Source organism: Monodon monoceros, unplaced genomic scaffold (genome assembly GCF_005190385.1).
Source record: "Monodon monoceros isolate NGI ecotype Baffin Bay Population unplaced genomic scaffold, NGI_Narwhal_1 Super_Scaffold_16, whole genome shotgun sequence".
Classification (NCBI taxonomy): domain Eukaryota; kingdom Metazoa; phylum Chordata; class Mammalia; order Artiodactyla; family Monodontidae; genus Monodon; species Monodon monoceros.
In genome coordinates this window covers 95,260,748-95,287,624 of record NW_021703772.1, presented here as the reverse complement: position 1 = coordinate 95,287,624, position 26,877 = coordinate 95,260,748, and the positions used below count along the sequence as shown (strand labels likewise).

General features: G+C 41.2%; 1 protein-coding gene and 3 pseudogenes across 2 annotated transcripts in view; 1 reads left to right on the top strand and 3 right to left on the bottom strand.

Annotated features, from left to right (window-relative positions):
* The window catches only part of LOC114896594 (leucine-rich repeat-containing protein 37B-like), a 96,210-nt gene extending 76,453 nt beyond the window's left edge, over positions 1 to 19,757 (bottom strand). The window contains exon 1 of the mRNA XM_029224610.1: positions 19,681 to 19,757. Coding sequence (XP_029080443.1) covers positions 19,681 to 19,757 — 77 coding nt within the window. The remainder of the gene's footprint in view (positions 1 to 19,680) is intronic.
* A 615-nt stretch (positions 19,758 to 20,372) lies between these two features.
* LOC114896593 lies at positions 20,373 to 21,107 on the top strand (annotated as a pseudogene). The gene has a single exon (XR_003793835.1). The product of XR_003793835.1 is annotated as a programmed cell death protein 5 pseudogene (transcript).
* A 4,200-nt stretch (positions 21,108 to 25,307) lies between these two features.
* Positions 25,308 to 26,032, bottom strand: LOC114897163 (annotated as a pseudogene).
* Positions 26,033 to 26,238: 206 nt separating this feature from the next.
* On the bottom strand, positions 26,239 to 26,454 carry LOC114896467 (annotated as a pseudogene).
* Between the last annotated feature and the right edge of the window lie 423 nt (positions 26,455 to 26,877).

The window sequence follows — 26,877 nt, the reverse complement described above, 5'->3', positions numbered from 1 at the left end:
GAGACCCCTTATCTGGTTTGAAAACCAGTGGGGCTTACCAAAGCACTGTGCTCCTGAAGAGCACACGCGTTGACTTACAGTCACAGTGTGGTGGCAGCAGACTGAAATCTGCCTGGGGCTCTAGCCAGCTGGCCAGAACCACCCCAGGACACATCCCAGGCTCCTGCTCCAGCCCCTCTTGCTCCAGCCCCTCTTGCTCCAGCACTGCTCCCCACTAAGGTGGAGATTTCCGTTGCCAACAAGAGTGCGCAAAACTGGAGGAAACAAAGAGAGCCTGAACCCCAGCCCTGACTCTGAACCAGGACAGACACAAGCATTGCCAGCTCACATGTCCCTGCACACAACCTGAAGCTAGCTCCAGGGCAGAGACCACCTTTGCTGGAGAACCTGTCCCTATACACACTTGGGAAGGGGTATGGCCAGCTCAGTGATGTGGCACCAACCCCTCCAGCCCTGACCCAGCCTCACACACTGGGGAAAAAGTGAAACCAGCACAGAAGTGCAGCCCCAAGCCCTCAGGCTCTGCCACATACCCAGAAGAAACCCAACTCCCTCAAGGTTCCTGCTCCAGCCCCTCAGCCCCCAACCCCACCCCAATAGGGTGGTGGCAGCCACTGAACATAGGAGAAGCCCCAGCTTGCACCTGGCTCTGGCTGTGGCCCCTCCATCTCCAGCCCTATCTCCCACCAAGACGGTGGCTGCAGCACTCCCTGGGGGAAGACACAGTCCATGCTCACTTCAGATCCAGCTCTCCCACCAAAGCCACTGGGTACATGCAGACTACACGGGACACTAGTTCACTGTTGGTGCGATGTAAATTGGTACAACCACTACGGAAAACAGTATGAAGGTTCCTCAAAATGTTAAAAATAGAACTACACATTATCCAGAACGCCACTCCTGGGTAGATATCCAAAGAAAACAAAAATACTAATTTGAAAAGATATATACACCCCAATGTTCATAGTAGCATTATTTACAATAGCCCAGATATGGAAACAATCCAAGTGTCCATCAACAGATGAATGGATAAAGAAGATGTGGTATAAAAAGGGGAAACATGGGGGGGAGGGATAAACTAGGAGCTTGGGATTAACATACACACACTACCATATATAAGATAGATAACCAACAAGGACCTACTATATAGCACAGGGAACTCTACTCAATATTCTCTAATAACCTATATGGGAAGTGAATATGAAAAAGAATGAATATATGTATATGTATAACTAAATCACTATGGTGTATACCTGAAACAAACACAACATTGTAAATCAACTATACTCCAATAAAATTTTTTTAAAAAAGAAGGTGTGGTATATATATAATGGAATGTTGGAATATAATGGAATATTACTCAGCCATAAAAAAATGAAATTTTGCCATTTGCAGTAACATAGATGGACCTAGAGGATATTATGCTTAGTGAAGTAAGTCAGAGAAATACAATACTATATATTATCACTTCTATGTGGAATCTAAAAAATAAAACAAACAAATGAATAAAACAACAAAAAAAAAAACAGACTCATAGATACAGAGAACAAATCAGTGGTTACCAATGGGAAGAAGGGTGGGGAAGGGGCAAGACAGGGAAAAGGGATTAAGAGGTACAAACTACTAGGTATAAAATAAATAAGATAGAAGGATGTAATGTACAGAACAGGGAATATAACCAACATTTTTGTAATAACATTAAATGGAGTATAATTTATAAAAATATTGAATCACTGTATTATACTCCTGAAACTAATATAACATTGTAAATCAACTATACTTTAATTAAAAAAAAACAAAAAAAACCTACTGATTCTTTGAGGCAAAACAATTAGTGCCTTCTCACCAAGTAGGAATGTTTCATCTCCCAGAGCCTCCAAACTGAAAGGCACCAAGGTCCACAAGAAGTTGACCCACAAAGAGCCATTTACTCCCCCAGATATTATGGTTACCAAGTGAGAGAGTATTGATAGCTCAGTGGGATACCCAATTCCTCTAACAAGAGTAAAATTTACAATGAAATACTCTGGTTCTAAATCAAGAGCATCATCTCTGTGGGACAGATTAGTGCTAATACCCAATCTTTAGAGTGTATCAGAATCACCTGGAGAACTTGCTAAACTACATGTATGTGGGCCCCTCCATCAGAATATCTAACTCAGTAGGTCTGGGGTGGAGCCTGAGATATTGCATTTTTAATAAGCTCCTAAGTGATGTTGATGTTGCTGGTCCTCAGACCTTTGTGTAGCACTGGGCCGGACTATCCACATCACTGTATTAAATCTCTGGTGAGAAACTGAGTTTTAGTTAGAGAAAATGACTAAGAAGGTTATGTAGCCAATTAACAGTAGGCCTGGAGCTGCAAGGTAATCTTTGAAGTCTTGACTCTACATCACTGGTATATAGAATTAGAGTTTCAAGGACCAGTTAAATTGCAAAGTTAAATGAGAATGATCTAGACTTGTCTCTGCATTTTGAGATAAATAGGTAGATGATGATGATGATGAAGAAGATACACAGGTAGTGATGAAATAAAATTCATATTTTATAGCAAGACAAGACAAATTTAAACATAAAATTTTTCTCTGCCTGTTTGGGTCTCCTCCCTCCCCTTTACTGTGTATTGTGAATCTGCATTAACCAGAACTCCGTAGAAGGTAACATTCCTTCTTAATCTTGTAAGGAATCAGGTTGACCCACTACTTGCTTTGTACATGAGGATCTGGATTGTGTAAAGTATCAATATGTCATCTGACATATAACCCTTTGTCTCAAAAACTTATATAACTGTACTTTGACCTCTAATGGGTGGAACAGTCCTCAGAGCTTTCTGAAAGACTGTCTCCCAGGTTATAATCCTCAGGTTGGCTCAAATAAAATTTTCCGTATCTTTCTTAGATCAACCACTGATTATTTTTTTTCACTTATAGTAGATAGATGATAGACAGATAGATACGTATAGAATGATATAATTTCAGAATGTGTGCCTTTTAAATAAATCAAAAATCATTTTCAGAAAAAGTCACTACCCTGCTCTAATTTTTATGCTTTTACCACAAAACAGGGAAACCTCTAAGGGGATTCAGCATTCTATGGGACCATACATCAATATTCCTTTCTGAAATGCTTTTTCAGTGGCCACATAGACCCAGCTCTACATGGACCCTTAATCTGATTTCCAGATTGAATATTTAATTTCTTTTCCAAAGTAAAAGTTGGCAATTGCTTGATTAATTTAACCTCATTCTTCTTTGTCATTAGAACAAATCTAAACGTCTCAGCTGACAACACCACTTTAGAAACATCCTGATTCTGATAAATGGCTTCCTTAAATGCCTTAAAAGTATTATTAACGTAGATGCTTGTTTGATTCTGAACTCCTGCTCTCCTGAGAGCCATGGGGTGGGAACTGAATTCAGATTGGGAGGGGATTGCCGTGCCCTCAGGCAGAGTTTTAGATTAGTATGCAGAACCTGTTATGCGTTACTGTGTGAATATTTTAAGTCTTTTTTCCCCCTACTTTTCCATTTTCAGGTTCCAAAAGGGGAGCTCAATTATTCACTGTTAAAAAATGGCCATTGAGGGCTTCCCTGGTGGCACAGTGGTTGAAAGTCCGCCTGCCAATGCAGGGGACACGGGTTCGTGCCCCGGTCCGGGACAGTCCCGCATGCCGCAGAGTGTGGCCTCTGAGCCGTGGCCTCTTGGCCTGCGCGTCCGGAGCCTGTGCTCCGCAAAGGGAGAGGCCGCAGCATTGAGAGGCCCGCGTACCGCAAAAAAAAAAAAAAATGGCCATTGATTATCTTGAAAATCCAGGCCAAGTAAAGGTAAAGATACTGATGCTCAGCTGCTTAAGTAGTCAGTTTTTGTTAATAGATATAATTATTTTTCACACCTTACTAAAGAACATGAAGAGCAGTAAAGAAACAGTATTATTGGTAATTTTTAATCAGGTTTCTATAAGACCCAGTCAGAAAGTAATTATTCAAACAAATGAAGACAGCATAATCCATCACTGTACTAAATATCTATTAAATTAATAACGTCTCATTTTAAGATAAAGTACATAAGTGATATACAATTCAAGTAAAGCATCTTTTTTTTTTTTTTTTTTTTGTGGTACGCGTGCCTCTCACTGTTGTGGCCTCCCCCATTGCGGAGCACGGGCTCAGGACGCACAGGCTCAGCAGCCATGGCTCACGGGCCTAACCGCTCCGCGACATGTGGTATCTTCCCAGACCGGGGCACGAAGCCGTGTCCCCTGCATCGCCAGGCGGACTCTCAACCACTGCGCCACCAGGGAAGCCCCAAGTAAAGCATCTTTGTTATGCACTTTACCACTTCATAAAAAGCAAATTACAAGTAATTCTATTTAATGATTACATGTTATGTATAAAATAATGCACAATTACTGCTTCTAATATCTTTATCATTACAAAGATATTAGAAATATTTTTAATCATTACAAATTATTATTGTTAACATTAATAATATTATTATTAACTATAACTATAGCTCATTTTATAAAGCACTTTTTTCTGTGTAAAGCGTTTTGCAGCATTACTGAAGTTAGTCCACAAAACACTAGAGTTAGATATTCTTCATTTCTTATTGAAGAAACTGAAACCAAGCAGGACCCTGAGTCCCAAAGCGCAGATTTGAACAGTTCCTAATCAGAGAAGGGAGGGGATGCAGAGACAAGGGAGGAGCCGTCAAGAAACAATAGTGCAGCTTTGGGGCGGGGTCCTGGTTCCACCTCAAGGGATACACATAACAATATCTTTGAGCTCTTTACAAAACTAAAACCCCAAAAATGGAGGATGTTAGCATTCTTCATTCCAAATTAAAGGATCCAGAGAAGCTCTTCAAGAGACCACCTGAGGCCAAATTAAAGGAACCACAGAAACTCATCAGGCCACCTGAGGCCAGATTAAAGGAGTGCAGGCCCTACACACACCTTGATCCTTATCAGCAACCCCACCCTTGAACTATTGTTATAAAACTCTTCATCAAATCCCCCTGGGTTGGGACACACAGTTTTGAGAGGCACGAGCCCACTGTGTCCCCCTTTGCCTGGCAAAGCAATAAAGCTATTCTTTTCTACTTCACCCAAAACTCTGACATTTGATTTGGCACTGGTACACAGAGGCTGAGTTTTCGGCATCAAAACTGAGGCTAAGAGAGTTTAAAGGCCAAAGCACCAATCAGCTAGTAACTAGAAGACCTGCCTAGGAAATCAATTTGTGTCTGCCTGTCTCCAAAGCCCATGATTCTGGTCCCTCCCACACTACCACCAGCTATAAGGGTCAAAGATAACACACTTGATATAATAGGGTTCACTGCTCAATACAATGATAGAGGTGTTTCTCTACATGTGCTAGCCCAAAATGGCATTTGAGAGCAGAACAATTTTGCATTCAGTGTCCTCTACAATCAGTTTCTTATTTTCCTTTTTCATTTACTAGAAGTAGTATGTTCCTATTTCTATATCCTAATTCCTGTTTCTCTTATTTTACTGGAAGAGAAAAGTATACTTTTGCTTTGTCTAGGGTAACTTATTTACTACTAAAATACCATTCAACCTCTTGTTCTCTCAAGAGTCTATCAAAATAGATTTTGTCCATAATAGCCAGAGCTAATACAATTATCCCAGGACTAGCAACGGGATGCACTAAAGGAAAGAAACTCATGACCTCCACCTTGTGCAAACATCCTTCTTAACCACTTCTAAAGTCAGTCCCTATTCCTTCACCTCTTCCCTTCCATAAGAAATGTTTCTGATTATTTCATAGATACAGGTCACTCTGGTACAATGGAAAGAAGACAGCCTCTGGAATCAGACAGACCTGGGTTGCAATGCTGGTTCTATGTTTTAATACTTTTGACTACACCATTAACTTCTCTGACCTCAAAGTTCATGTCTGTAAACTGCTATGTTTTGAGGATTTAAGGGGCAATTATATGTAAGAACCTGGTACATCAGAAATGGAAGCTAAATTTTTGGTGGTGAGCATGCTATAGGGTATACAGAAGTCAAAATATAATGCTGTACACATGAGGCTTATATAATGTTATAAACCAAATAATTATGATGTGTTCATTTTCCCTCTCCATCTTCTGGAGATGTAATGGAAAAAAAGGCACATGCTTAACATCAATATCTCGATTAACAGTAGGGGAGGGAGACGTCTATGCAAATCAGTATAAAAATTATGCTAAATAGGCCAGTAACTCATGAGCCTCTGTTTCTTTCCTTTATTCAGAAAGTATTTATTGGTTGTCTACTATACTCCAGGTACAAAGGATGACAGTAATCCAAACATTTAAAGTAATCCAAACATTTAAAGAAGAAAGTTCCAGAAAGTAGGGGCAGAGATAGGTAGGAGGACCTAGAGAGGGAAATATTTGATAAATTCAAAGATCAGGAATCAAATTAACACAATTGCAGTATGGTGAACCTGGGGAGTGGTAAGAAATGGCACTGAAGCCAGGCAAATCCTAGGCTATGGGAAATCTAATACAGTCCCTTCACTCACACCCAACTGGTCATTTTCTTAAATTAACACAACTTTACTTTTTACAGAACTACATGATATGAATCTTGCTTTACTTCCAGATGATCCTACGTCTATTGGCTACTTGTTACAGAGGTTATTTGCTTTTTTTTCCTACTGTTGCTACAGAGATTCTGACTTAAGTGCGTATCATAAACAAAATGTATGACTAAAGCATTTTAGACTTTTCAGATGACCAAATATGGCAGGGTTGCAGAATGGTTAGAAGCATAGCTTTCAGAATAGCAGCAGCCAAGTTTAGATCCCCAGCTGAGGCATGTACTGGCTCTGGGGCAGACAGCAAGCCCCTTCACTTTTCTAGCCCTGTCTCCCCTTCTATAATGGAAGCAGATGGTTCTAAGAATTAAATTCTGCTCCAGTGCACCTAGCACAGCACCTAACACATAAGGGCCTAGCACAAGACACTGATATTATTAACATGTAGTATCACATTTCAAAATAAACATGTCACTTGATTCTTTCTCTCCAAAACCAGAAGGTAAAGAATAGACTGTTTTATTAAGTTTAGTTTGTAACTGCCAACATGTTTACCTGTGCCTTCTCTAAATTAGGTAAAATAATGACTTAATCAAATTTAATGAATGAAGAGTTTCTGTCTTCATAAAGACTCATCTTACAGTAACAGACATGATTCTAAAGAAAGTCATGCAGAAGATGGTGGAGGAGTAAGACGTGGATATCACCTTCCTCCCCCAAAATACATCAAAACTACATCTACATGTGGAACAACTCCTACAGAGCACCTACTGAAGACTGGCAGAAGACCTCAGACCTCCCAAAAGGCAAGAAACTCCTCACATACCTGGGTAGGGCAAAAGAAAAAAGAAAAAACAGAGACAAAAGAATAGGGATGCGACCTGCACCTCGGAGAGGGACCTGTGAAGGAAGAAAAGTTTCCACACACTAAGAAGCCCCTTCACTGGTGGAGACAGGTTGTGGGAGGGGAGCATTGGAGCCATGGAGGACAGCACAGCAACAGGGGTGCAGAGGGCAAAGCACAGAGATTCCCACACAGAGGATTGGTGCCGACCAGCACTAACCAGCCAGAGAGGCTTGTCTGCTCACCCGCCGGGGCAGGTGGGGGCTGGGAGTTGAGGCTCTGGCTTTAGAGTTGCTATGAGACTAGATATCAATTACAGGAAAAAAACTGTAAAAAATACAAACACAAGGAGGCTAAACAATACACTACTAAATAACCAAGAGATCATCGAAGAAATCAAAGAAGAAATCAAAAAATACCTAGAAACAAACAGCAATGAAAACACAATGACCCAAAACCTATGGGATGCAGCAAAAGCACATCTAAGAGGGAAGTTTATAGCAATACAATCCTACCTCAAGAAATAAGAAACATCCCAAATAAACAACCTAACCTTACACCTAAAGCATTCAGAGAAAGAAGAACCAAAAAAACCCAGAGTTAGCAGAAGGAAAGAAATCGTAACCATCAGATCAGAAATAAATGAAAAAGAAATGAAGGAAACAAAAGCAAAGACCAATAAAGCTAAAAGCTGGTTCTTTGAGAAGATAAACAAAATTGATAAACCATTAGCCAGACTCATCAAGAAAAAAAGGGAGAAGACTCAAATCAATAGAATTAGAAATGAAAAAGGAGAAGTAACAAACTGACACTGCAGAAATACAAAGGATAATGAGAGATTACTACAAGCAACTCTATGACAATAAAATGGACAACTTGGAAGAAATGGACAAATTCTTAGAAAAGCACAACCTTCCAAGTCTGAACCAGGAAAAAATAGAAAATATGAACAGATCAATCACAAGCACTGAAATTGAAACTGTGATTAAAAATCTTCCAACAAACAAAAGCCCAGGACCAGATAGATTCACAGGAGAATTCTATCAAAAATTTAGAGAGGAGCTAACAACAAACAACCCAATCAAGAAATGGGCAGAAGACCTAAACAGACATTTCTCTAAAGAAGACATACAGATGGCCAAGAAGCACATGAAAAGCTGCTCAACATCACTAATTATTAGAGAAATGCAAATCAAAACTACAGTGAGAAATCACCTCATACCAGTTAGAATGGGCATCATCAGAAAATCTACAAACAACAAATGCTGGAGAGGGTGTGGAGAAAAGGGAACCCTCTTGCACTGTTGGTGGGAATGTACATTGATACAGCCACTATGGAGAACAGTATGGAGGTTTCTTAAAAAACTAAAAATAGAATTACCATATGACCCAGCAATCCACTACTGGGCATATACCCAGAGAAAACCATAATTCAAAAAGACACGTGAACCCCAATGTTCACTGCAGCACTATTTACAATAGCCAGGTCAAGGAAGTAATCTAAATGCTCACTGACAGACGAATGGATAAAGAAGATGTGGTACATATATACAATGGAATATCACTCAGCCATAAAAAGGAACGAAATTGGGTCATTTGTAGAGATGTGGATGAACCTAGAGACTGTCATACAGAGTGAAGTAAGTCAGTAAGAGAAAAACAAATATCGTATATTAACGCATACACATGGAACCTAGAAAAATGGTGCAGATGAACCAGTTTGCATGGCAGAAACTGACACACAGATGTAGAGAACAAACGTATGGACACCAAGGGGGGAAAGCAGTGGGAGGGGTGGTGGTGGTGGGATGAATCAGGAGATTGGGATTGACATGTATACACTGATGTGTGTAAAGTGGATGGCTAATAAGAACCTGCTCTATAAAAAATAAATAAAATAACATTAAAAAAAAAAAAAGAGCACAACCTTCTGAGACTGAGCCAGGAAGAAACAGAAAATATAACCAGACCAATCACAAGCACTGAAATTGAGACTGTGACTAAAAATCTTCCAACAAACAAAGCCCAGGACCAGATGGCTTCACAGATGAATTCTATCAAACATTTAGAGAAGAGCTAAAACCTACCCTTCTCAAACTCCTCCAAATTATATAGAGGGAGGAACACTCCCAACTCATTCTATGAGGCCACCATCATCCTGATACCAAAGCCAGACAAAGATGTCACAAAGAAAGAAAACTACAGGCCAATAGCACTGATGAACATAGATGCAAAAATCCACAGCAAAATACTAGCAAACAGAATCCAACAGCACATTAATAGGATCATACACCATGATCAAGTGGGGTTTATCCCAGGAATGCAAGGATTCTTCAGTATACATAAATCTGTCAATGTGATAAACCATATCAAAAAATTGAAGGACAAAAACCATATAATTATCTCAATAGATGCAGAAAAAGCTTTCGACAAAATTCAACACCCAATTATGATAAAAAACCCTCCAGAAAGTAGGCATAGAGGGAACTTACCTCAACATAATAAAGGCCATATATGACAAATCCACAGCCAACATCATTCTCAATGGTGAAAAACTGAAAGCATTTCCTCTCAGATCGGGAACAAGACAAGGTTGCCCACTTTCACCACTGTTATTCAACAGAGTTTTGGAAGTTATAGCCACAGCAATCAGAGAAGAAAAAGAAATAAAAGGAATCCAAATTGGAAAAGGAAACCTAAAACTGTCACTGTTTGCAGATGACATGATACTATAGAGAATCCTAAAGATGCTACCAGAAAACTACTAGAGCTAATCAATGAATTTGGTAAAGTAGCAGAATACAAAATTAATGCAGAGAAATCTCTTGCATTCTGATACACTAATGATGAAAAATCTGAAAGTGAAATCAAGAAAACACTCCCATTTACCATTGCAACAAAAAGAATAAAATATCTAGGAATAAACCTACCTAAAGAGACAAAAGACCTGTATGCAGAAAACTATAAGACACTGATGAAAGAAGTTAAAGATGATACAAACAAATGGAGAGATATACCATGTTCTTGGATTGGAAGAATCAACATTGTGAAAATGACTATACTACCCAAAGCAATCTACAGATTCAATGCAGTCCCTATCAAACTACCACTGGCATTTTTCACAGAACTAGAACAAAAAATTTCACAATTTATAAGGAAACACAAAAGACCCTGAATAGCAAAAGCAATCTTGAGAAAGAAAAACAGAGCTGGAGGAATCTGGCTTCCTGACTTCAGACCATACTAAAAAACCTCAGTAATCAAGACAGTATGGTACTGACACAAAAACAAAAATATAGTACAATAGAACAGGATAGAATCCCAGAGATAAACCCACACACCTATGGTCACCTTATTTTTGATAAAGGAAGCAAGAATATACAATGGAGAAAAGACAGTCTCTTCAATAAGTGGTGCTGGGAAAACTGGACAGCTACAAGTAAAAGAATGAAATTAGAACACTCCCTAACACCATACACAAAAATAAACTCAAAATGGATTAAAGACCTAAATGACACTATAAAAACTCTTAGAGGAAAACATAGGCAGAACACTCTGACATAAATCACACCAAAATCCTTTTTGATCCACCTCCTAGAGAAATGGAAATAAAAACAAAAATAAACAAATGGGACCTAATGAAACTTAAAAGCTTTTGCACAGCAAAGGAAACCATAAGCAAGGTGAAAAGACAATCCTCGGAATGGGAGAAAATATTTGCAAATGAAGCAATTGACAAAGGATTAATCTCCAAAATACAGAAGCAATTCATGCAGCTCAATGTCAAAAAGCGAACAATCCAATCCAAAAATGGGCAGAAGACCTAAATAGACATTTCTCCAAAGAACATATACAGGGGCTTCCCTGGTGGCGCAGTGGTTGAGAGTCCGCCTGCCAATGCAGGGGACACGGGTTCGTGCCCTGGTCCGGGAGGATCCCACATGCCGCGGAGCGGCTGGGCCTGTGAGCCATGGCCGCTGAGCCTGTGCGTCCAGAGCAACTTTAAACGGAGTATAGTAAATAAAAATTAAAAAAAAAAAAGAAGATATACAGATTGTCAACAAACACATGAAAGGATGTTCAACATCACTAATCATTAGAGAAATGCAAATCAAAACTACAATGAGGTATCACCTCACACCAGTCAGAATGGCCATCATCAAAATATCTACAAACAATAAATGCTGGAGATGGTGTGGAGAAAGGGGAACCCTCTTGCACTGTTGGTGGGAATGTAAATTGATACAGCCACTACGGAGAACAGTATGGATGTCCCTCAAAAAACTAAAAATAGAACTACCATACGACCCAGCCATCCCACTACTGGGCATGTACCCTGAGAAAACCATAATTCAAAAAGAGTCATGTACCACAATGTTCACTGCAGCTCTATTTACAATAGCCAGGACATGGAAGCAACCTAAGTGTCCATCGACAGATGGATGGATAAAGAAGATGTGGCACATACATACAATGGAATATTACTCAGCCATAAAAAGAAATGAAATTGAGTTATTTGTAGCGAGGTGGATGGACCTAGAGTCTGTCATACAGAGTGAAGTAAATCAGAATGAGAAAAACAAATACCATATGCTAACACATATATATGGAATCTAAAAAAAAATGGTACTGATAAACCTAGCGGCAGGACAGGAATAAACACACAGACATAGAGAATGGACTTGAGGACACGGGGAGGGGGAAGGGTAAGCTTGGACAAAGTGAGAGAGTGGCATGGACATATATACACTACCAAATGTAAAACAGATAGCTAGTGGGAAGCAGCCACATAGCACAGGGAGATCAGCTCTGTGCTTTGTGTCCACCTAGAGGGGTGGGATAGGGAGGGTGGGAGGGACACACAAGAGAGAGGAGATATGGGGATGTATGTATATGTACAGCTGATTCACTTTGTTATACAGCAGAAACTAACACACCATTGTAAAGAAATTATACTCCAATAAAGATGTTTAAAACAAAAGTTATGCAGTTATCTTTCAGCAGAACAGCCTTGGGCTTGAATAGCTCTTGTGTGTTCATTTACTCATTCCTTCATTCACATATTTATTATCATGTGCAGGACCCTATGTCATGTACTGGGCATAATATGGAAAGGTATAAGTCACACTTCTTATCCTCACAGTCTTACAGGTTTAAAAAACAGTAAACAAACACTTCTATTAAATTGGTTATGATACAAAAAAGCACAAAACGGCAAAAGAAGCATTTTAGAAGTGAAGACGGAAGTCATGACTTACATCACAGTAAGCTTTGGGAAAACCTTCCTGAAGGAAATCACACATGCACCAAACTTTCAAGGGTAATTATGAATTTATAAGATAATGAAAGGAGAACGTGTATTCTAGGTGGCCCTGGTTGGAGACCTATTTAGCGGATGGGTGGTGATCAGAGGGGTTCTTAGGGTTGTACTCAGAAGGCTTAGCCTGAGTATAGCACTCACAGGCGGCATGCGAGGGGCAGTTCAGAACAGAGAACTAAGGTTTCCCATGGTGGTGGTAGTCTTCTCGTCTGCTGGGATCAGACGTGGGTCCAGCAACTGAAGAGCTTCATGTGGTACCCATATGAAGACCAATCAATCGGCAAAATTCTGGAGAATCCAGCAATGCGGGATCATTCTAGCTCCCACCATGCTTAATTCTCTCCTTTTTTATTTTGGAGGGTCCAGAATATAAGGCTGTCTCCTCTCCACTCAGTCCAAATATGAAGCAGAACCAAAATACTGGGAAGCCCCATTCTCTGGTTTTCATTCTCCTTTTCATGCTGGGCTCACTTTGAGGGACATTGTGAAGTCTCAGTGTAGATCACTCATCCTCTCTTCTTAAATATAAGTCATGAAACTGTGCCTCGTGATAAACTCAGGAGTATCTAGTTGAGCCAAGAGGTCTATGCCCTCAACGAACATGTACTCCATGTGGTTATGACTACACCCTAAAAGAGGCAGCTGCTTCAGAGTCTCTGTTCTCATTGAGGGGGATCCTGCAACATTTCTCTTAGATTCTCAGATTATATTGTGTATCTGGTAGGCTGTCTTGTCCCTCAGGCATTCAGGAAAACAAAACAAGAAGCACCTCAAATTGCACAGTTGCCCCTTCTAGCTTTAAAATTCAAGGAATCAAGATGGACCTTATTTCCCTAATCTTTACAAACAAATTCACAGAAGCCCTCTCTCCTGAAGACTTGTATAAGGCTGGTCTCTTAGTCATAAACCTGAGCATATGGTTTGTTAATATTAAAAAGAGGGGGAAAATAAAGTTATAACTAGCATTGGAAAGAGGACTAGCCTTGTTATTTCTTGGTTTATACCCACATCTCACATCAACATGATGTGTCCTAGCCTATAGAATATACATACAATAGTTCGCCTTCAGGCAGTACTTTTAGAGAAGTTTTAAAAAAACAAGACAAGCCATCTGTTTCAAATGGGTTTCTTTCAAAAGAAACCCTAAATCATATTCTTAATTAACCCACATGACTCTATCATCCATTAATGTACCTAATTGCATTTTCCCAGAATGCAGGTTAATTGCAGAAAAGAAAATAAAGTTATACAAAATTAGTTGATGTCTCACTCTGCTGAGCATTTCTGATAACAGTAGTTCTGATTCTTTTTCTAAGTTCTTTATATTAACTACCTGAACCACCTCATCAGATAATGTGGTAGAGAAAATAATGGCTCCTCAAAGATGTCCACATCCTAATCTCTGAAACCTGCAAACGTAAAAGAACTTTGTAGACATAAGTAAGGATCTTGAGGTGAGAATATCATCCTAGATTATCTAGGTGGGCCCAATATAATCACAAGGACTTAAACCAAGCAGGACCCTGTGGGGCTCCTGGGCACGGAAGCCTTTCTGTCCCCCCTGTTACTAGCCTCCAGCCTCTATGACCTTCCCTGAGTTCCAAAGGGCAGATTCAAACAGTTGCTAATCCAGGAAGGGAAGGGGATGCAAAGACAAGGGATGGGCAGCCAGGAAACAATAGTGAAGCCTTGGGGCACAATCCTGGCTCCACCTCAAGGGATACAGTAACAATGTCTTTAAGTTCTTTAGGATATCAGCATTCTTCATACCAGAGAAAGATCACCTGAGGCTACATTGAAGGAACCAGAGAAGCTTATCAAGATTACCTGAGACCAGATTAGAGGATTGGAGGCCCTGCACACACCCTAATCTTATCAGCAACCCCACCCTTGAACCCTTGCTATAAAACCCCTCATCAAATCCTCCTGGGTTGGGACACATAGTTTTTTGGGGCTGGCGCCCACTGTGTCCCCGTTTGCCTGGCAAAGCAATAAAGCTATTCTTTTCTACTTCACCCAATGTCTCCAAGATTTGAGTCGGCACCAGTGCACAGAAGCCAAACTTTCAGCATCAGGATCATTATAAGACTGAGGCAGGAGGGAGGGGGAGAAGAGGAGTTGTTATTCAATGGGTATAGAGTTTCAGTGTTCCAAGATGAAAAAGTTCTGTTGCAAAACAAATGTACATATAGTTAACACTACTGTACACTTAAAAATAGTTAAGACGGTAAATTTTATGTTGTGTGTTTTTTACATAATAAAAAAAAGGGAGTGGAGAGACACGAGTGTTAAGAGAAGGCAATGAGACAACAGAGGCAGAGGTTGGAGTGATGTGGGGTTAGAAGCCAGGGAATACGGGCAGCCTCTCTAAGTTACAATGGGCAAGGAATGGATTCTCTCCTAGAGCCTCCAAAAGATACATAGCCCTGCCTACATCTTAATTTTAGCCTTGAAGACTCATTTTGGACTTCTGACCTCCAGAATATAAGATAATAAATTTGTATTGTTTTAAGCTAATAAGTTTGTAGTAATTTGTTGAGGCAACAATAGGAAACTAATACAGACAATAATTCCTTCCATTTGCCCATTGGTTTACACCACTTTTATATATATTACACAATTTACTTTTATGATTTCCATTTTTCAGATAAGGAAACTGAGCTGTAGAGCACTGAATAGATGTGTCCAAGAACAAATGATGAGTTAAGGCTATAAGGCAAATCTGATTCCTTGTCCTTTCTCTTCAGTGTAGCGGCTGTCTGTGATAACAGGTCCCATTTGCATCAATTTTTGTATTGATACTTCTTTTTATTGCCATGTAACTCTCACAAGCTATAAAATGGTAGTAAAAGACATCTAGGCTCCTCTTTGTATACCTGTCATGATTTATAGGCTTTAAGGATATGCCCTCATATCCCTTGTTATAGACTGTTCACTGGTTGAAGACCTAACTCCCATTATAATGATTTTAAAAGGTAGGGCCTTTGAGAGATAATTAGATTCAGATGAAGTCATGAGGATGGGGCCCTCATGATGGGATTTGTGTCCTTATAAAAAGAGGAAGTGACACCAGAGCTCAGCCTTCTTTGATTGGCAACAATCTCCCCAGAGGATAGAGAGGTTCTTCACTGGATGCCTTTATCCTAAGCAGACAAAGGTTAATTGACTGACCACCACACAACTAACTCTGGGTCAACACCTTAAATGACACTTTCCAGACAGAACAAACACAAGATTTGTTTTTTTTCCATACTTCATTTCATCTACTTTTCACAACCATCTGGTGAGGCAGGTACTCCAGGAACGCTGGATTGATTGATCAAGTAATCAATTGATTTTACTATTTTCACCACTTTAACACAAACTGCTTTTTGAGAACATCAGATTCTTAGCTGCCTTCATATATCTATGGCTTATCCATCAGCATTAGCCACTTTGTAAGTTTGAGGCCTTACCTGCTTCAGCCTTTATAGTTAAGAGTTGGAGGAATGGAAGATATGTCTTGCAATTAGATTTTTACATCAGAATGGATTTGATTTTTGACATCAATGAACAAATTCATTTGTCTATCCCTGCACTGCAGGACTAGAAATCCATCATGATTATCTGCCAGCTGTTGGTTCACCCCAGTCATGGTTTCTTATTCAAAAATATTTCCTTACCTCCAGAAAGTCCTCACTGAATTTGTAGTTTGCAGGTATCTAAAAGGCTTGCATTTTTAACGAATTCCTAATGTACTCACTCAAGCAAATGAGGAAATTATAACCATGGAACATTACATTTCAGACATTAATCATAATTCCTTAATAATACCAAACAAGGAGATTTTATTACAAACTGAGACTTCTTATTTAACTTCAGAACCAGAATAATTGTCACATTCACACATATTCTAAATGATACCACATATTCCATATGCCTACATTAAACAGTTTAGTCATAAAGAAATATTTTGTCAGTTAATTTAATTTAATTGCATGGCATAATCGTTTCACCTATTTCTCTAAAAGCAGATATTTTAATAAGAGAACTACAAGGAGGTTATAAAAATCTCAGTTTATCAATTGCTAGTAAAGGTTTCCACTGAAAGTTGCCAGACAATTACACATTCGGGGGGTTTCTATAGTTCCTCAATTTATTTGTTATATATCATTAGTCACCAGTGAAGCCCTTCACTAATAGCAATACCCTTCAACAATAACCCCAGAGAATTTAACACTGATTGATGGCAGGTCACCTGGAACTGGTTGGCAGAATTTCCAATTTTCTGTTGGGAAATTGCTTATTTCTCCAAGTATAGTCCCATTTTTACAAGTGGACAGCGAGCTGAGATTATACATTATTATATGTCTAAATATAAAATTGTGATGGATGGTGTCACACATTTAAAAGAGTTAAGCATTGAATTTAAGATTTAAAAAGTTTAAAGAAGTTTAAAATGTATTTTTAATCTTTCTCAGAAATTCATGGGCTGATCCATATTGGGGGAAATACTAAGAGATTGCCTAAGGACTGTCATTTATATGGAGCATTATTATCATAAAATTACCCTTTTAGACTCTCATAGCAGTAGCACCATAACTTTCTTGTAAATACTGTATCTAAGGATCTCAGGCTTATCAAAAGACTGAAGGGATAAATAGGTTCTTTTTGTAACAGTAGTAACATTAAATTTGCCAGAGAAAAGAGGAAAGTAAGCAACCAAAACTCAAAAGCCACATTAAAAACAGAAGACAAAGTTTGCTATTTACATTAAACTATCATTTGTTTAAAAACGTATAGTAGGGGTCGATTTTAAAAGTGTGTATTTAGGATGCTAAAATATCACTGCAATATATTACTGTATACCTTTGCACATAGAAACTCTACCAAATTCTTGAATTAAGCATTAAGTCATGGCTGCTTATATAAAGATATTAGAGGCAACAGGTAACAATCCAATGACAACTTTGAAATTTAGTCAATATGGGTCACTCCGGAGAGACAAACTATGACAAACTATCAAATCCCCCAAAATCTGCAATGCTCAACACAAGTGCTTCATCTATTTGAGGATTAAAAATGCCTTTATTACTTTAGATTTTCTGTACACACACACACACCCAAAAACTTGTTAAAAAATAGAAACAGAAAGAACAAAGTTTAAAAATGCATAGAAAATTCAAAGAACAAATTAAACTGATTTCTCTCCACTCAGAAATAATTAACATTAACATTTTGTTTCTTTTTTCATATGCACATAAAAACACACAAAGATGCTACGTATATGCAGAGAGAGAGAGAGAGAGGAAGAGAGAGAATAATACTGGACAGTGAAAGGCCTGCTTTGCAAACTATACCTTTTCTTACACTCTATTATGAACATTTTACCACATTAAAAAATATACATACATATATTTTTTCTAAAAATGCCATTTTAAAGGCTGCATAGAGTTTCAGTATATGGCTACCTAATGCACTGGTGAATAACCTACTGATGGACATTTAGCTTGTTTTGTTTATGTTATTTATTTGTTAAAGGATTATTTATGGAATATGTGTTCACTGCTTATATCTACCTTGTCCCAGATTGGGAATACAAAGCCTCTGTTCTCACAGAGCTTACATTTCTGGGACTGAGGGATAAAGACAGACAAGAAAAACAATGCACACAAATAAATATAACAGCTGGTGATTAAGTCTTACAATAAAACTATAATAATCATAATAAAGTAGGTTAAGAAGACAAAGAGTGACAAGTAGTAGATGGTCTCTATGATAGGACGACCTTTGAACAGGGATCTGAATGATGGTATGGCATTGGCCCAGTGGAAATCTGGGCGACAAGCCTTCCAGATTCAGTAAAACAAGAGGTAGAAAAGGGAGTATGCTTGGCATGTTGATATAATAAAAAGGAGAAAAGCATAAAAAAAACCCAAAAAACTTTTGTGTCTGAATCTTTACACGTATATCTTCAGAAAATATTCCCAGGAGTATATTTGTAAGGTCAAAAATATGTTCATTTTTTAATCAGAATTTTCTCAATATCTTATGAAAGGAAATTTTTTTATTGAAATAGTTCTTTTAAAACCCCTCTATGTTATATCTCATTACTTAGTGAAGTATTAAGAATCTCTAAGAATTAGTACACTCCCAAGAATCTGCTAATGTTAACAGCTGAGAACAAACCTCCCCACACAGAGCAAGTTGACCTCCATGGAGTAAATCCCAAGGTATGAGCCTAGGGATGGGTAGGACAAGCTGTAGGAGCCAGTCCCATGATAGTTCATCAAAAACCAGGACACACATGACCCAACAGAAAACAGTACCTTATCCATCAGGAGGCCTTCTGGACATTGCCCCTGTTATATGCAGGGCCTAAATGACCAGGACCTAATTAGACCATGCTAATAAGCCTGTCATACCACCCATTCTCCCTGTAAGGAAACCCAATGGGGAATATCAGATGGTGCAGGACCTCAGGGCAGTCAATGAAGCCCCCAAGGATATACATCCAGTCCTCCCTAACCCTTACACCCTGCAGGCCACTCTATTTTCCCCAAGTCCTGGTATTCTGTATTCCATTTAAAAGATGACTTCTTCTGTATTCCATTAGCCCCAGACTCACAAGAAAGTTTTGCTTTTCAGTGGCAGGACCCAAACACGTAAAAAAAAAAAATACTGCTGGACAGTCCTGCCCCAAAGGTTCAAAAATTCCCCCACCATCTTTGGAGAAACTTTAGCTAAAGACCTGAAAGATCGACATCTGGAGGAGGGAACCTTCCTCCACTATGTAGACAACATTCTGATCGCCAGGCTTATTAAGGAAGGCTCTGAACCATCCAGAAACACCTAGCCAATAAAAGATATGAGGTGTCCAAGAAAAAGGCTCAAATAGCACAAACTAGGGTGACCCACTCAGGCTTCATTCTCACAGAAGGTCAGAGAAGCCTACCCCAGGAAAGGAAAGAAGCCATTTGCAGCCTCACCTTCTCCTAAAACTAGCAGACAACTTAAGGGTTTCCCGGGGATGGCCAGGTTTTGCCACATCTGGATCCCTAACCATGGTCCATTAGCTAGGCCTCTATATTAAAAGTTCAAAGGAAAGGATGATGATCGTTCTGAATGGAATTCAGAAAGTGAAGGGGCCTTTCAAGAATTGAAAAAGCAATTACTTCAGGTCCCTGCCCTAGCCCCCGCACCAGATTTAGTTAAACACTTTGACCTTTACATTCATGAGAGAAGGAGGATCTCCTTGGGGTATTAGGTCAAAACATGGGACCCTTACTCGGGTGGTTGCTTATTTCTCTAAACAATTACGTCAAGCCACAAAGGGATGGCCTCCTTGCCTTCGGGCTGAGGAAGCTACTGCAGCCCTGATAAAGGAAGCTGAAAAGTTAATGTTTGGTCAGCCAGTCACTATATGGACTCCACAGCAGATTCACATTTTAGTAAGTTCTAAGGGAACAGAATGGCTATCCCCTGGAAGGTCGACTCAAGTTCAGACTATGCTTTTAGACAATCCAGTGGCTATCGTAATAACCTGTCACGCACTAAATCCTGCCACCCTGATACCCACAGAAATGGGGTCCCTGGAGCGTGACTGTATAGAAACCACAGACGCCATCTATTCCAGTTGCCCCAAGCTAGGAAATGAGCCTCTTCCAAATGCCAAAAAGGAATGGTTCACAAACAGGAGCAGTTTTATGAGAGGGGGAAAAGTCTGACAGGATACACTGTAACCTCCTGGACCCAAGTCACAGAAGCAAGAGGGCTACCTTCCAGGGACTTCTGTCCAAAAGCCTTAGAGCTCAGGACTGGGAGGATCTTCAATGTTTACACAGATTCCCAGTACGCATATGCCATCCTCCATGCACATGGGGCTATTTGGAAGGAAAGAGGTATGCTTACTGCGGAGAACAAACAGCTGGAACGTGGCTTAAGCATACTGAAGCTCTTAGAAGTAGTACAGCTTCCCAGAGGTCTCTCTGAGTGGGCTGGAGCGTGGCCGCGGCTGCTCGCTCCAGACGGCCACACCGTGGCAGAGGAGGAGCTTGAGGCGCTGAGGAAGCACAGGCGGGCCGAGCTGCAGGCGAAGCACGGGGACCCTGGCGATGTAGCACAACAGGAAGCAAAGCATAGGGAAGCAGAAATGAGAAACAGTATCTTAGCCCAAGTTCTGGATCAGTCAGCCCGGGCCCGATTAAGTAACTTAGCACTTGTAAAGCCTGAGAAAACTAAAACAGTAGAGAATTACCTTATACAGATGGCACGGTATGGACAACTAAGTGGGAAGGTATCAGAACAAGGTGTAATAGAAATCCTCGAAAAAGTAAACCAACAAACAGAAAAGAAAACAACAGTTAAATTCAACAGAAGAAAAGTAATGGACTCTGATGAAGATGGCGATTATTGAATTTAAGTCGTCTAGAGACTGGGACTTTATGGAGCAATTCTAGGACGGATAATACTTGGCAGAAGTTAAGATCTCGATGGGATGTTTACTTTGTTTATTGTCTATATGCCTTTTAGAAATAAACTTGTTATGCAAAATTAAAAAAATAATAAAAAAGAAGTAGTACAGCTTCCAAAAAAGGTGGTAGTAACTCATCGTAGGGGTCGCCAAAAGGCGGATGCAGAGGGAAACAAGGCAGATGTGATTGCCAAAAGGGTGGCCAGGGAACCAGTAACTTGGCAACTACCCCTCATACCTCGAAGGCCAGATCCATCCAATTATTCCCCAATCTGCATAAAGGAAGAATTAGACAAAGTGCAAAAACGCGGCTTCATTAGAGATCTAGGAGGCCATGGGTGGCTAGTTAATGAACACGAACCATGCTTCTTTCCCCAACTGCAGCTTGTCAAGCCATCAGGGAGACTCATCAAGAAACTCACTATGGGAGGGAAGCCCTACATAATTGGTTAGTTGAGGTCATGGTAACTCCTGGCATGAAAAGTATAATCAGTCAGATAGTTGAGACATGCTGCTCTTGCTAATATGTCGGCCATGTACCTTGACTTGACTGGTGTCCTTGTCACCCATGCCATGCGGCCCAGGCCCTGGGTGCAGAAACTGCTTTTAACTATAGAAGCTAGTTGTGTTCTATCAACAGGATGCCACAAAGGCCCACAACAAAACCAGACCAAACTGGCTAGATCCAAGATAGCAGGCAAAATAAACTAAAGGTCACCACTTTCCTTCCCCTCATTTATCTCTGTGTTTCCATACCAACTCCTGAGAGCTGAACAACACTTGCCCAGATTCATTTCTGTGTTTGTTTCAAAAGTACCTGGTGTTTGGCAGAGATGTTTTGCAGCTGTGCTTTGAGAGGTATATGTTTTGAGAGATATACAGTGGTCAACTGCCCCAAACCGGCTCTGAATTGACCACAGGAACACACCTGCGCAGATGAAATCTGGAGGTGTCTGAAAGTTACCTTTACTTCATTACCACACTAAGATCTCCACCCAAAGGGGCATTTGTACTCTGCTAGACATGGTTTGTGCATGTGCAAGAGGGCCTGTGCATAGCCTGGCTGTTCCTGTAAATCTCCATCCTTTTCCCCAGTTTCTGATGACGCACTTGCCTCTCACCCCTTAAAAGTCCCCCACTTTCCTCCTTTCAGGAAGAATGTGCCTTTAGAGCATGAGCTACCCTTCTCCATTCCCTGGCCATTGAATAAAAGCCGGTCTTGCTTGAGCCAAACTCAGTTTCATTATTGGCAGCACGAACCTAAGGGGGAAAGAACACCCTGACCGAGCCGGGGGGCTTCGGTTCAGCTAGGACCCCAAGAGGGGGGCCTCACGTCTAAGTCGGTAACATCCTCTGTCGCCAAAAGGTTAAATTGTCTCACTCAGGGATACGAACAGTTAGAGCCAAAGCCTGGTGACATACATAGCTAAAGGGAGCTGGGGAGTTCTGCTTCTCTACCCCGGGTTATGACGATGCCCGAAATCAGGAGGCAGTAGTTACAGAAAATGAACCTGCGCCCTTCAGCGCCTCTCGAGAATGAAGAGCAGGACAAAAGGCAGAGGAGGGATTTGCCACCGGTAAAGCCCATTAACAATTCCCAGGAAATAAAAAAAGAAGCTGGGTAATAGTGTCCAACCTTTTTTTTTTCTTCTCCTTTGTGCTTATTCTAGTTTCACCTGCCCATAGGCTGCCACACGCAGAGGCCCTGTACCCAGCCCTTTGGACCAGAGTTCCTAGAGCCACACAGCCGCGCCTGACACCACAGCTCCACGCAGAGGCGCAGCGCACAGCACTGCGATTCAAGATGGGGGCGGCGGGCCCGTGTGCGGAGACGCTGTGCGTGACACCGTGCCCTGGAGTGTGAGCAATACGCCTGCGCCAGACCCGCGAGAACTCGGCGCCCCTCCCCGCTAGGAGAGCCCTAGCAGCCCTGCCCACTGCCTATGGGGAGAGTGCGAGCTCGCATCTCTCCATTTTTTGATCAAAGAATAAAACTTTCCTTTGCTTCTGAACCGAACTCAGTATATCATTCTATTTGGCTCCAACGACACTGGGCTGGAGGACCCTGCTGGGGCCGAATCGAAAGGGTTGTTAACATTTTTGTTGATCGGTTTCTTGTTTACTTGTTGTCAGGTTCCCCCACTAGAATGTGAGCTCCAGTTACCACGTCTCTCCTGCTCAATTCAGTGCCCCAAACCGCACCTGCCCGATAAGGGCACTCAGTAAATGTGAGAATAAAGATAAAACTAAAGGAATGAGAGAATGCATGGGCAGACTTTGATTACGGACATCCCACGACAGACTAGTCTCCAAGGGTGACCTACAGCATGTAACTCGAAGTACATTCCATAGAAAGAAGCATGCCCTGGGAATTCCCTGCCGGTCCGGTGGTTAGGACTCCAAACTTTCACTACCGAGGGCAGGTCGGGGAACTGAGATCCGGCAAGTCTAGCAGTGGCAAAAAAAAAAAAAAAAAAAAGCATGTCCTGAAGAAGTTCTTAATCCCTGATCTAGATTTATCACATATTTGAGCACACACTCGGCCTACTAAAATGAATGGTACAGAATATGTGATGATATGCTTTTAATCTTTTATGCAAAGTTAAATATAGGATAGTATACACAACCATTTTCTTCCTTTCAAAACATCACAATTCATCATTCTAATCAGGGCAGGCATGCACCAAGCCCTGCTGGCAATGTGTTTCCAATTTCTTTATCCACCGCTCCTTTGCTGTACCGCCATCCACCTGCTAACTACACAGTCCTCAGTATCACATTTAGGAGTTTAATTCTGGTAAGAAGTGGATGTTTCCTTTTTCTTTGGCAATTATGGCAAGTTGCTGGTGCTCTGAGTAACTATTAGCATTGTAATTAGTCACGTAGATGTCTATTTTATTCAACGTATTCATTATCATTTGAAATTATTTTGTCTCTCCAATAACATGTCAGCTGCATGACAACAGAAATCTTGTCATAATTGTTCTCCTTATATCCCTCTCCCCACCCCATCCCCAGTGCACAAAACACTACTAAACTCAACACTGGCACTTAGTAAATATTTGGATGAAAGTACAAATGATTGAATAAATGAATGAACCAATGAACTGTGTCTCACTGTTAGCTATGGATTTCATGTGTAAGATGTCTTTCTATTCTTGTCTGTTTCATCAGCTTTAGCTGTACTGGGTTACCCATGTAAACACAGGCAGAATATAGAAACCTAGCTTCAGTCAATGGTCATTATTTCTAGAATAAATCCAAACTGAATGATGTTAATTTTGTGTCCCATGTTCCTCATACGCAAACTCAGTGAAGCAGATGCTGTCATTGCTCTGACACCATCTGCAGCTCCTTATATACCAAGGACTGCTTCTCTTCCTGATGATGTCTTGGAATATGATAACATGACAGTGCCTAGGAATTAATGCCTCAGAAGCAATCCTCAACTAATGAAGGGTAGGAGCTGGCAGATAAAATCTAATGCTTCCCTGTCCCTCAGTGGAACAGTGCTGAGGCATATTCTATACAGCATTTCCAGTGGCATTTGGAGCCCTGGTTGCCCATGGCAGACACCACTAATTAACAGAACTTATTTGGTTTTCCTCCCTTCCTTGACTGACTTCTCCACTCTCTCATAGAAGACAGAGCACCTGATATCATTGCCCGGGGATTGAATCCAAATCCTTGTCCCCAGGTCTCCTTTTGGGATGATACGAGGTAAGACATTGGGGAATAATGTAAGTATCTATCACATAAAGTTGTTGAAAGGATTCACTGAGTTAATACAAGTAAAGTGATTAGAAGAGTGCCTGGGATGTAGTCTATGGTTCATAAATGTTGTTTATGCGTTGTTATCTCGCATTATTTGTCTCCTCTGACCTACTTCCCCTTAATTTTGCCAGTATTGGTTCTCTATTTGGGTCCACACCTTTCCTCTTGATAGTTGTCTCAATCCCCAATCAATCTCTGAAATTTCTAGATGAAGTTCATCTACCTCCTTTTGAACCCACTTTTCTTTATTGCTCTATGCATTTATTAGCTGATATTAATGCAGCAGAGGGGACAAAAGCTCACAAACACTACACACATTCCACAAGACGCACTGCAGGAAAACAGTGACTAAGAAGGATCAATAGTATCCTAGGGTCTTGGTGGCCACATTCATGGTGGAGGTGGACCTCTTACTCCTGGGGGAGGGGGTCTCATTCCTGGAGGGGGCATGCCTATTGGAGTCCCTCAAGTAGGGGAAGCCTAATTGGTGGGCCCATGGGTGGCCCCATACCAGGTGCAGGAGCCATAATTCCTGGAGGTAGGGTTGCTCAACCAACAGGTGTGGGGGCAGTCCCCTGTCCTGGTGGATACTGAGCTGGGGCTCCAGCAGTCCTGGCAGTAGCAGCACCTGCAGCAGCTGCTACAGTGCCTCTTCCCTGTAGGGTCGTTGCCTGTTGGGATGCCTCCCCCGCAACCCCTCAGACAGGGCCTGCTAATCTAGCGGGAGCCTGGGGAATTGGAACACCGGGTGGAACACCTCTGCCAGCTGCTCTGCCGACCTCAGGGCCTCCTCCAGCTCCAGCAAGTGATATCCAAGCAATGCCATTATCTTTGGGGGGTGGTCCCTCCACAGTCATGGAAACCAAGTTCTCCTGGCACAGCAACACCAGATCCAAAGCCCGCTTTTCTTCACGCTCTGGCTGCTTCGAATTCTTTGGCTTGATCTTCCTGAACTCATCACAATCACAGAGCATCAAGTTCATATGCTTGTCAAAAGCCTTAAAGGTGCCAGTGAAGATCCAATCATCTTGCAGGACACATCTCACCCTATAGTCAATGTGCTGCAGCATCTTGCTGCTCTTCCCCACAGTCATGATTGCTGCTCCACCAAATCCAATGTGCACAGGAAAGTTTCAGGATCCTTAAGACCTAAGGGAAGGCTACAGATTAAGGTAAGTCGAAGGTTCTCCACCAAACAATGCAAGCTGGGGCAGAAGCTTCAAACAGCAGCTAGAGCCTGTTTTTATTTTGTTTGTTTGTTTTCTCTTGAAATCAGCTACCTGGGTGTTCCAATACTGCTTTAACCACCTCTTGGTATCTCAGCTAAGAATGCCTGTCTCAATTCTGCATGGAAATCCACCACAGTTACTTGCTGCTGCTGAGATCGCCTCGGGTACAGGTGACACTCTTGGTTGCTCAGTGAGGTTATCCTTCTATGTTTGACTGGGACTTCTACCTCTGGTACGTGCTGTTCCACAGTCTATCTCAGGTGTAAATGGTCCCTGGCCTGCACCATCACACCGCTGGCCTCAGAACAGAACAGAACAGGTCAGGCATCTCCAGCGGCCACCCCACTCTGCGCTGCTCCTGCCACGGCAGCACCATCCAATCACTCCGGCTCAGGCTGCACATGTGTGGCCACCCCCCTGAACCCACTTTCGATAGCTGCCTTTCAACTTGCCTTTCTCTAGGCCATCCCCAGCAGCTTCAGAGGTAGGAACGTGAAACTCGACAGATCTGATTTAAAAGACTGACATCACTGCTGAGAAATAGCTGAGGACACTCAGGTTTTCCTGCTTGGCCATTTTCCCCCTGGAGAAATATATTGCTAAAGCAACTGCTAGGTGAGCATTTAAGAACAATTATAGTAGATCCAACTGACCTAGCATGTTGCTGGAAAGCTCATTCTCCTTTCTTACTGGTGTCAGTGCTCTGAATT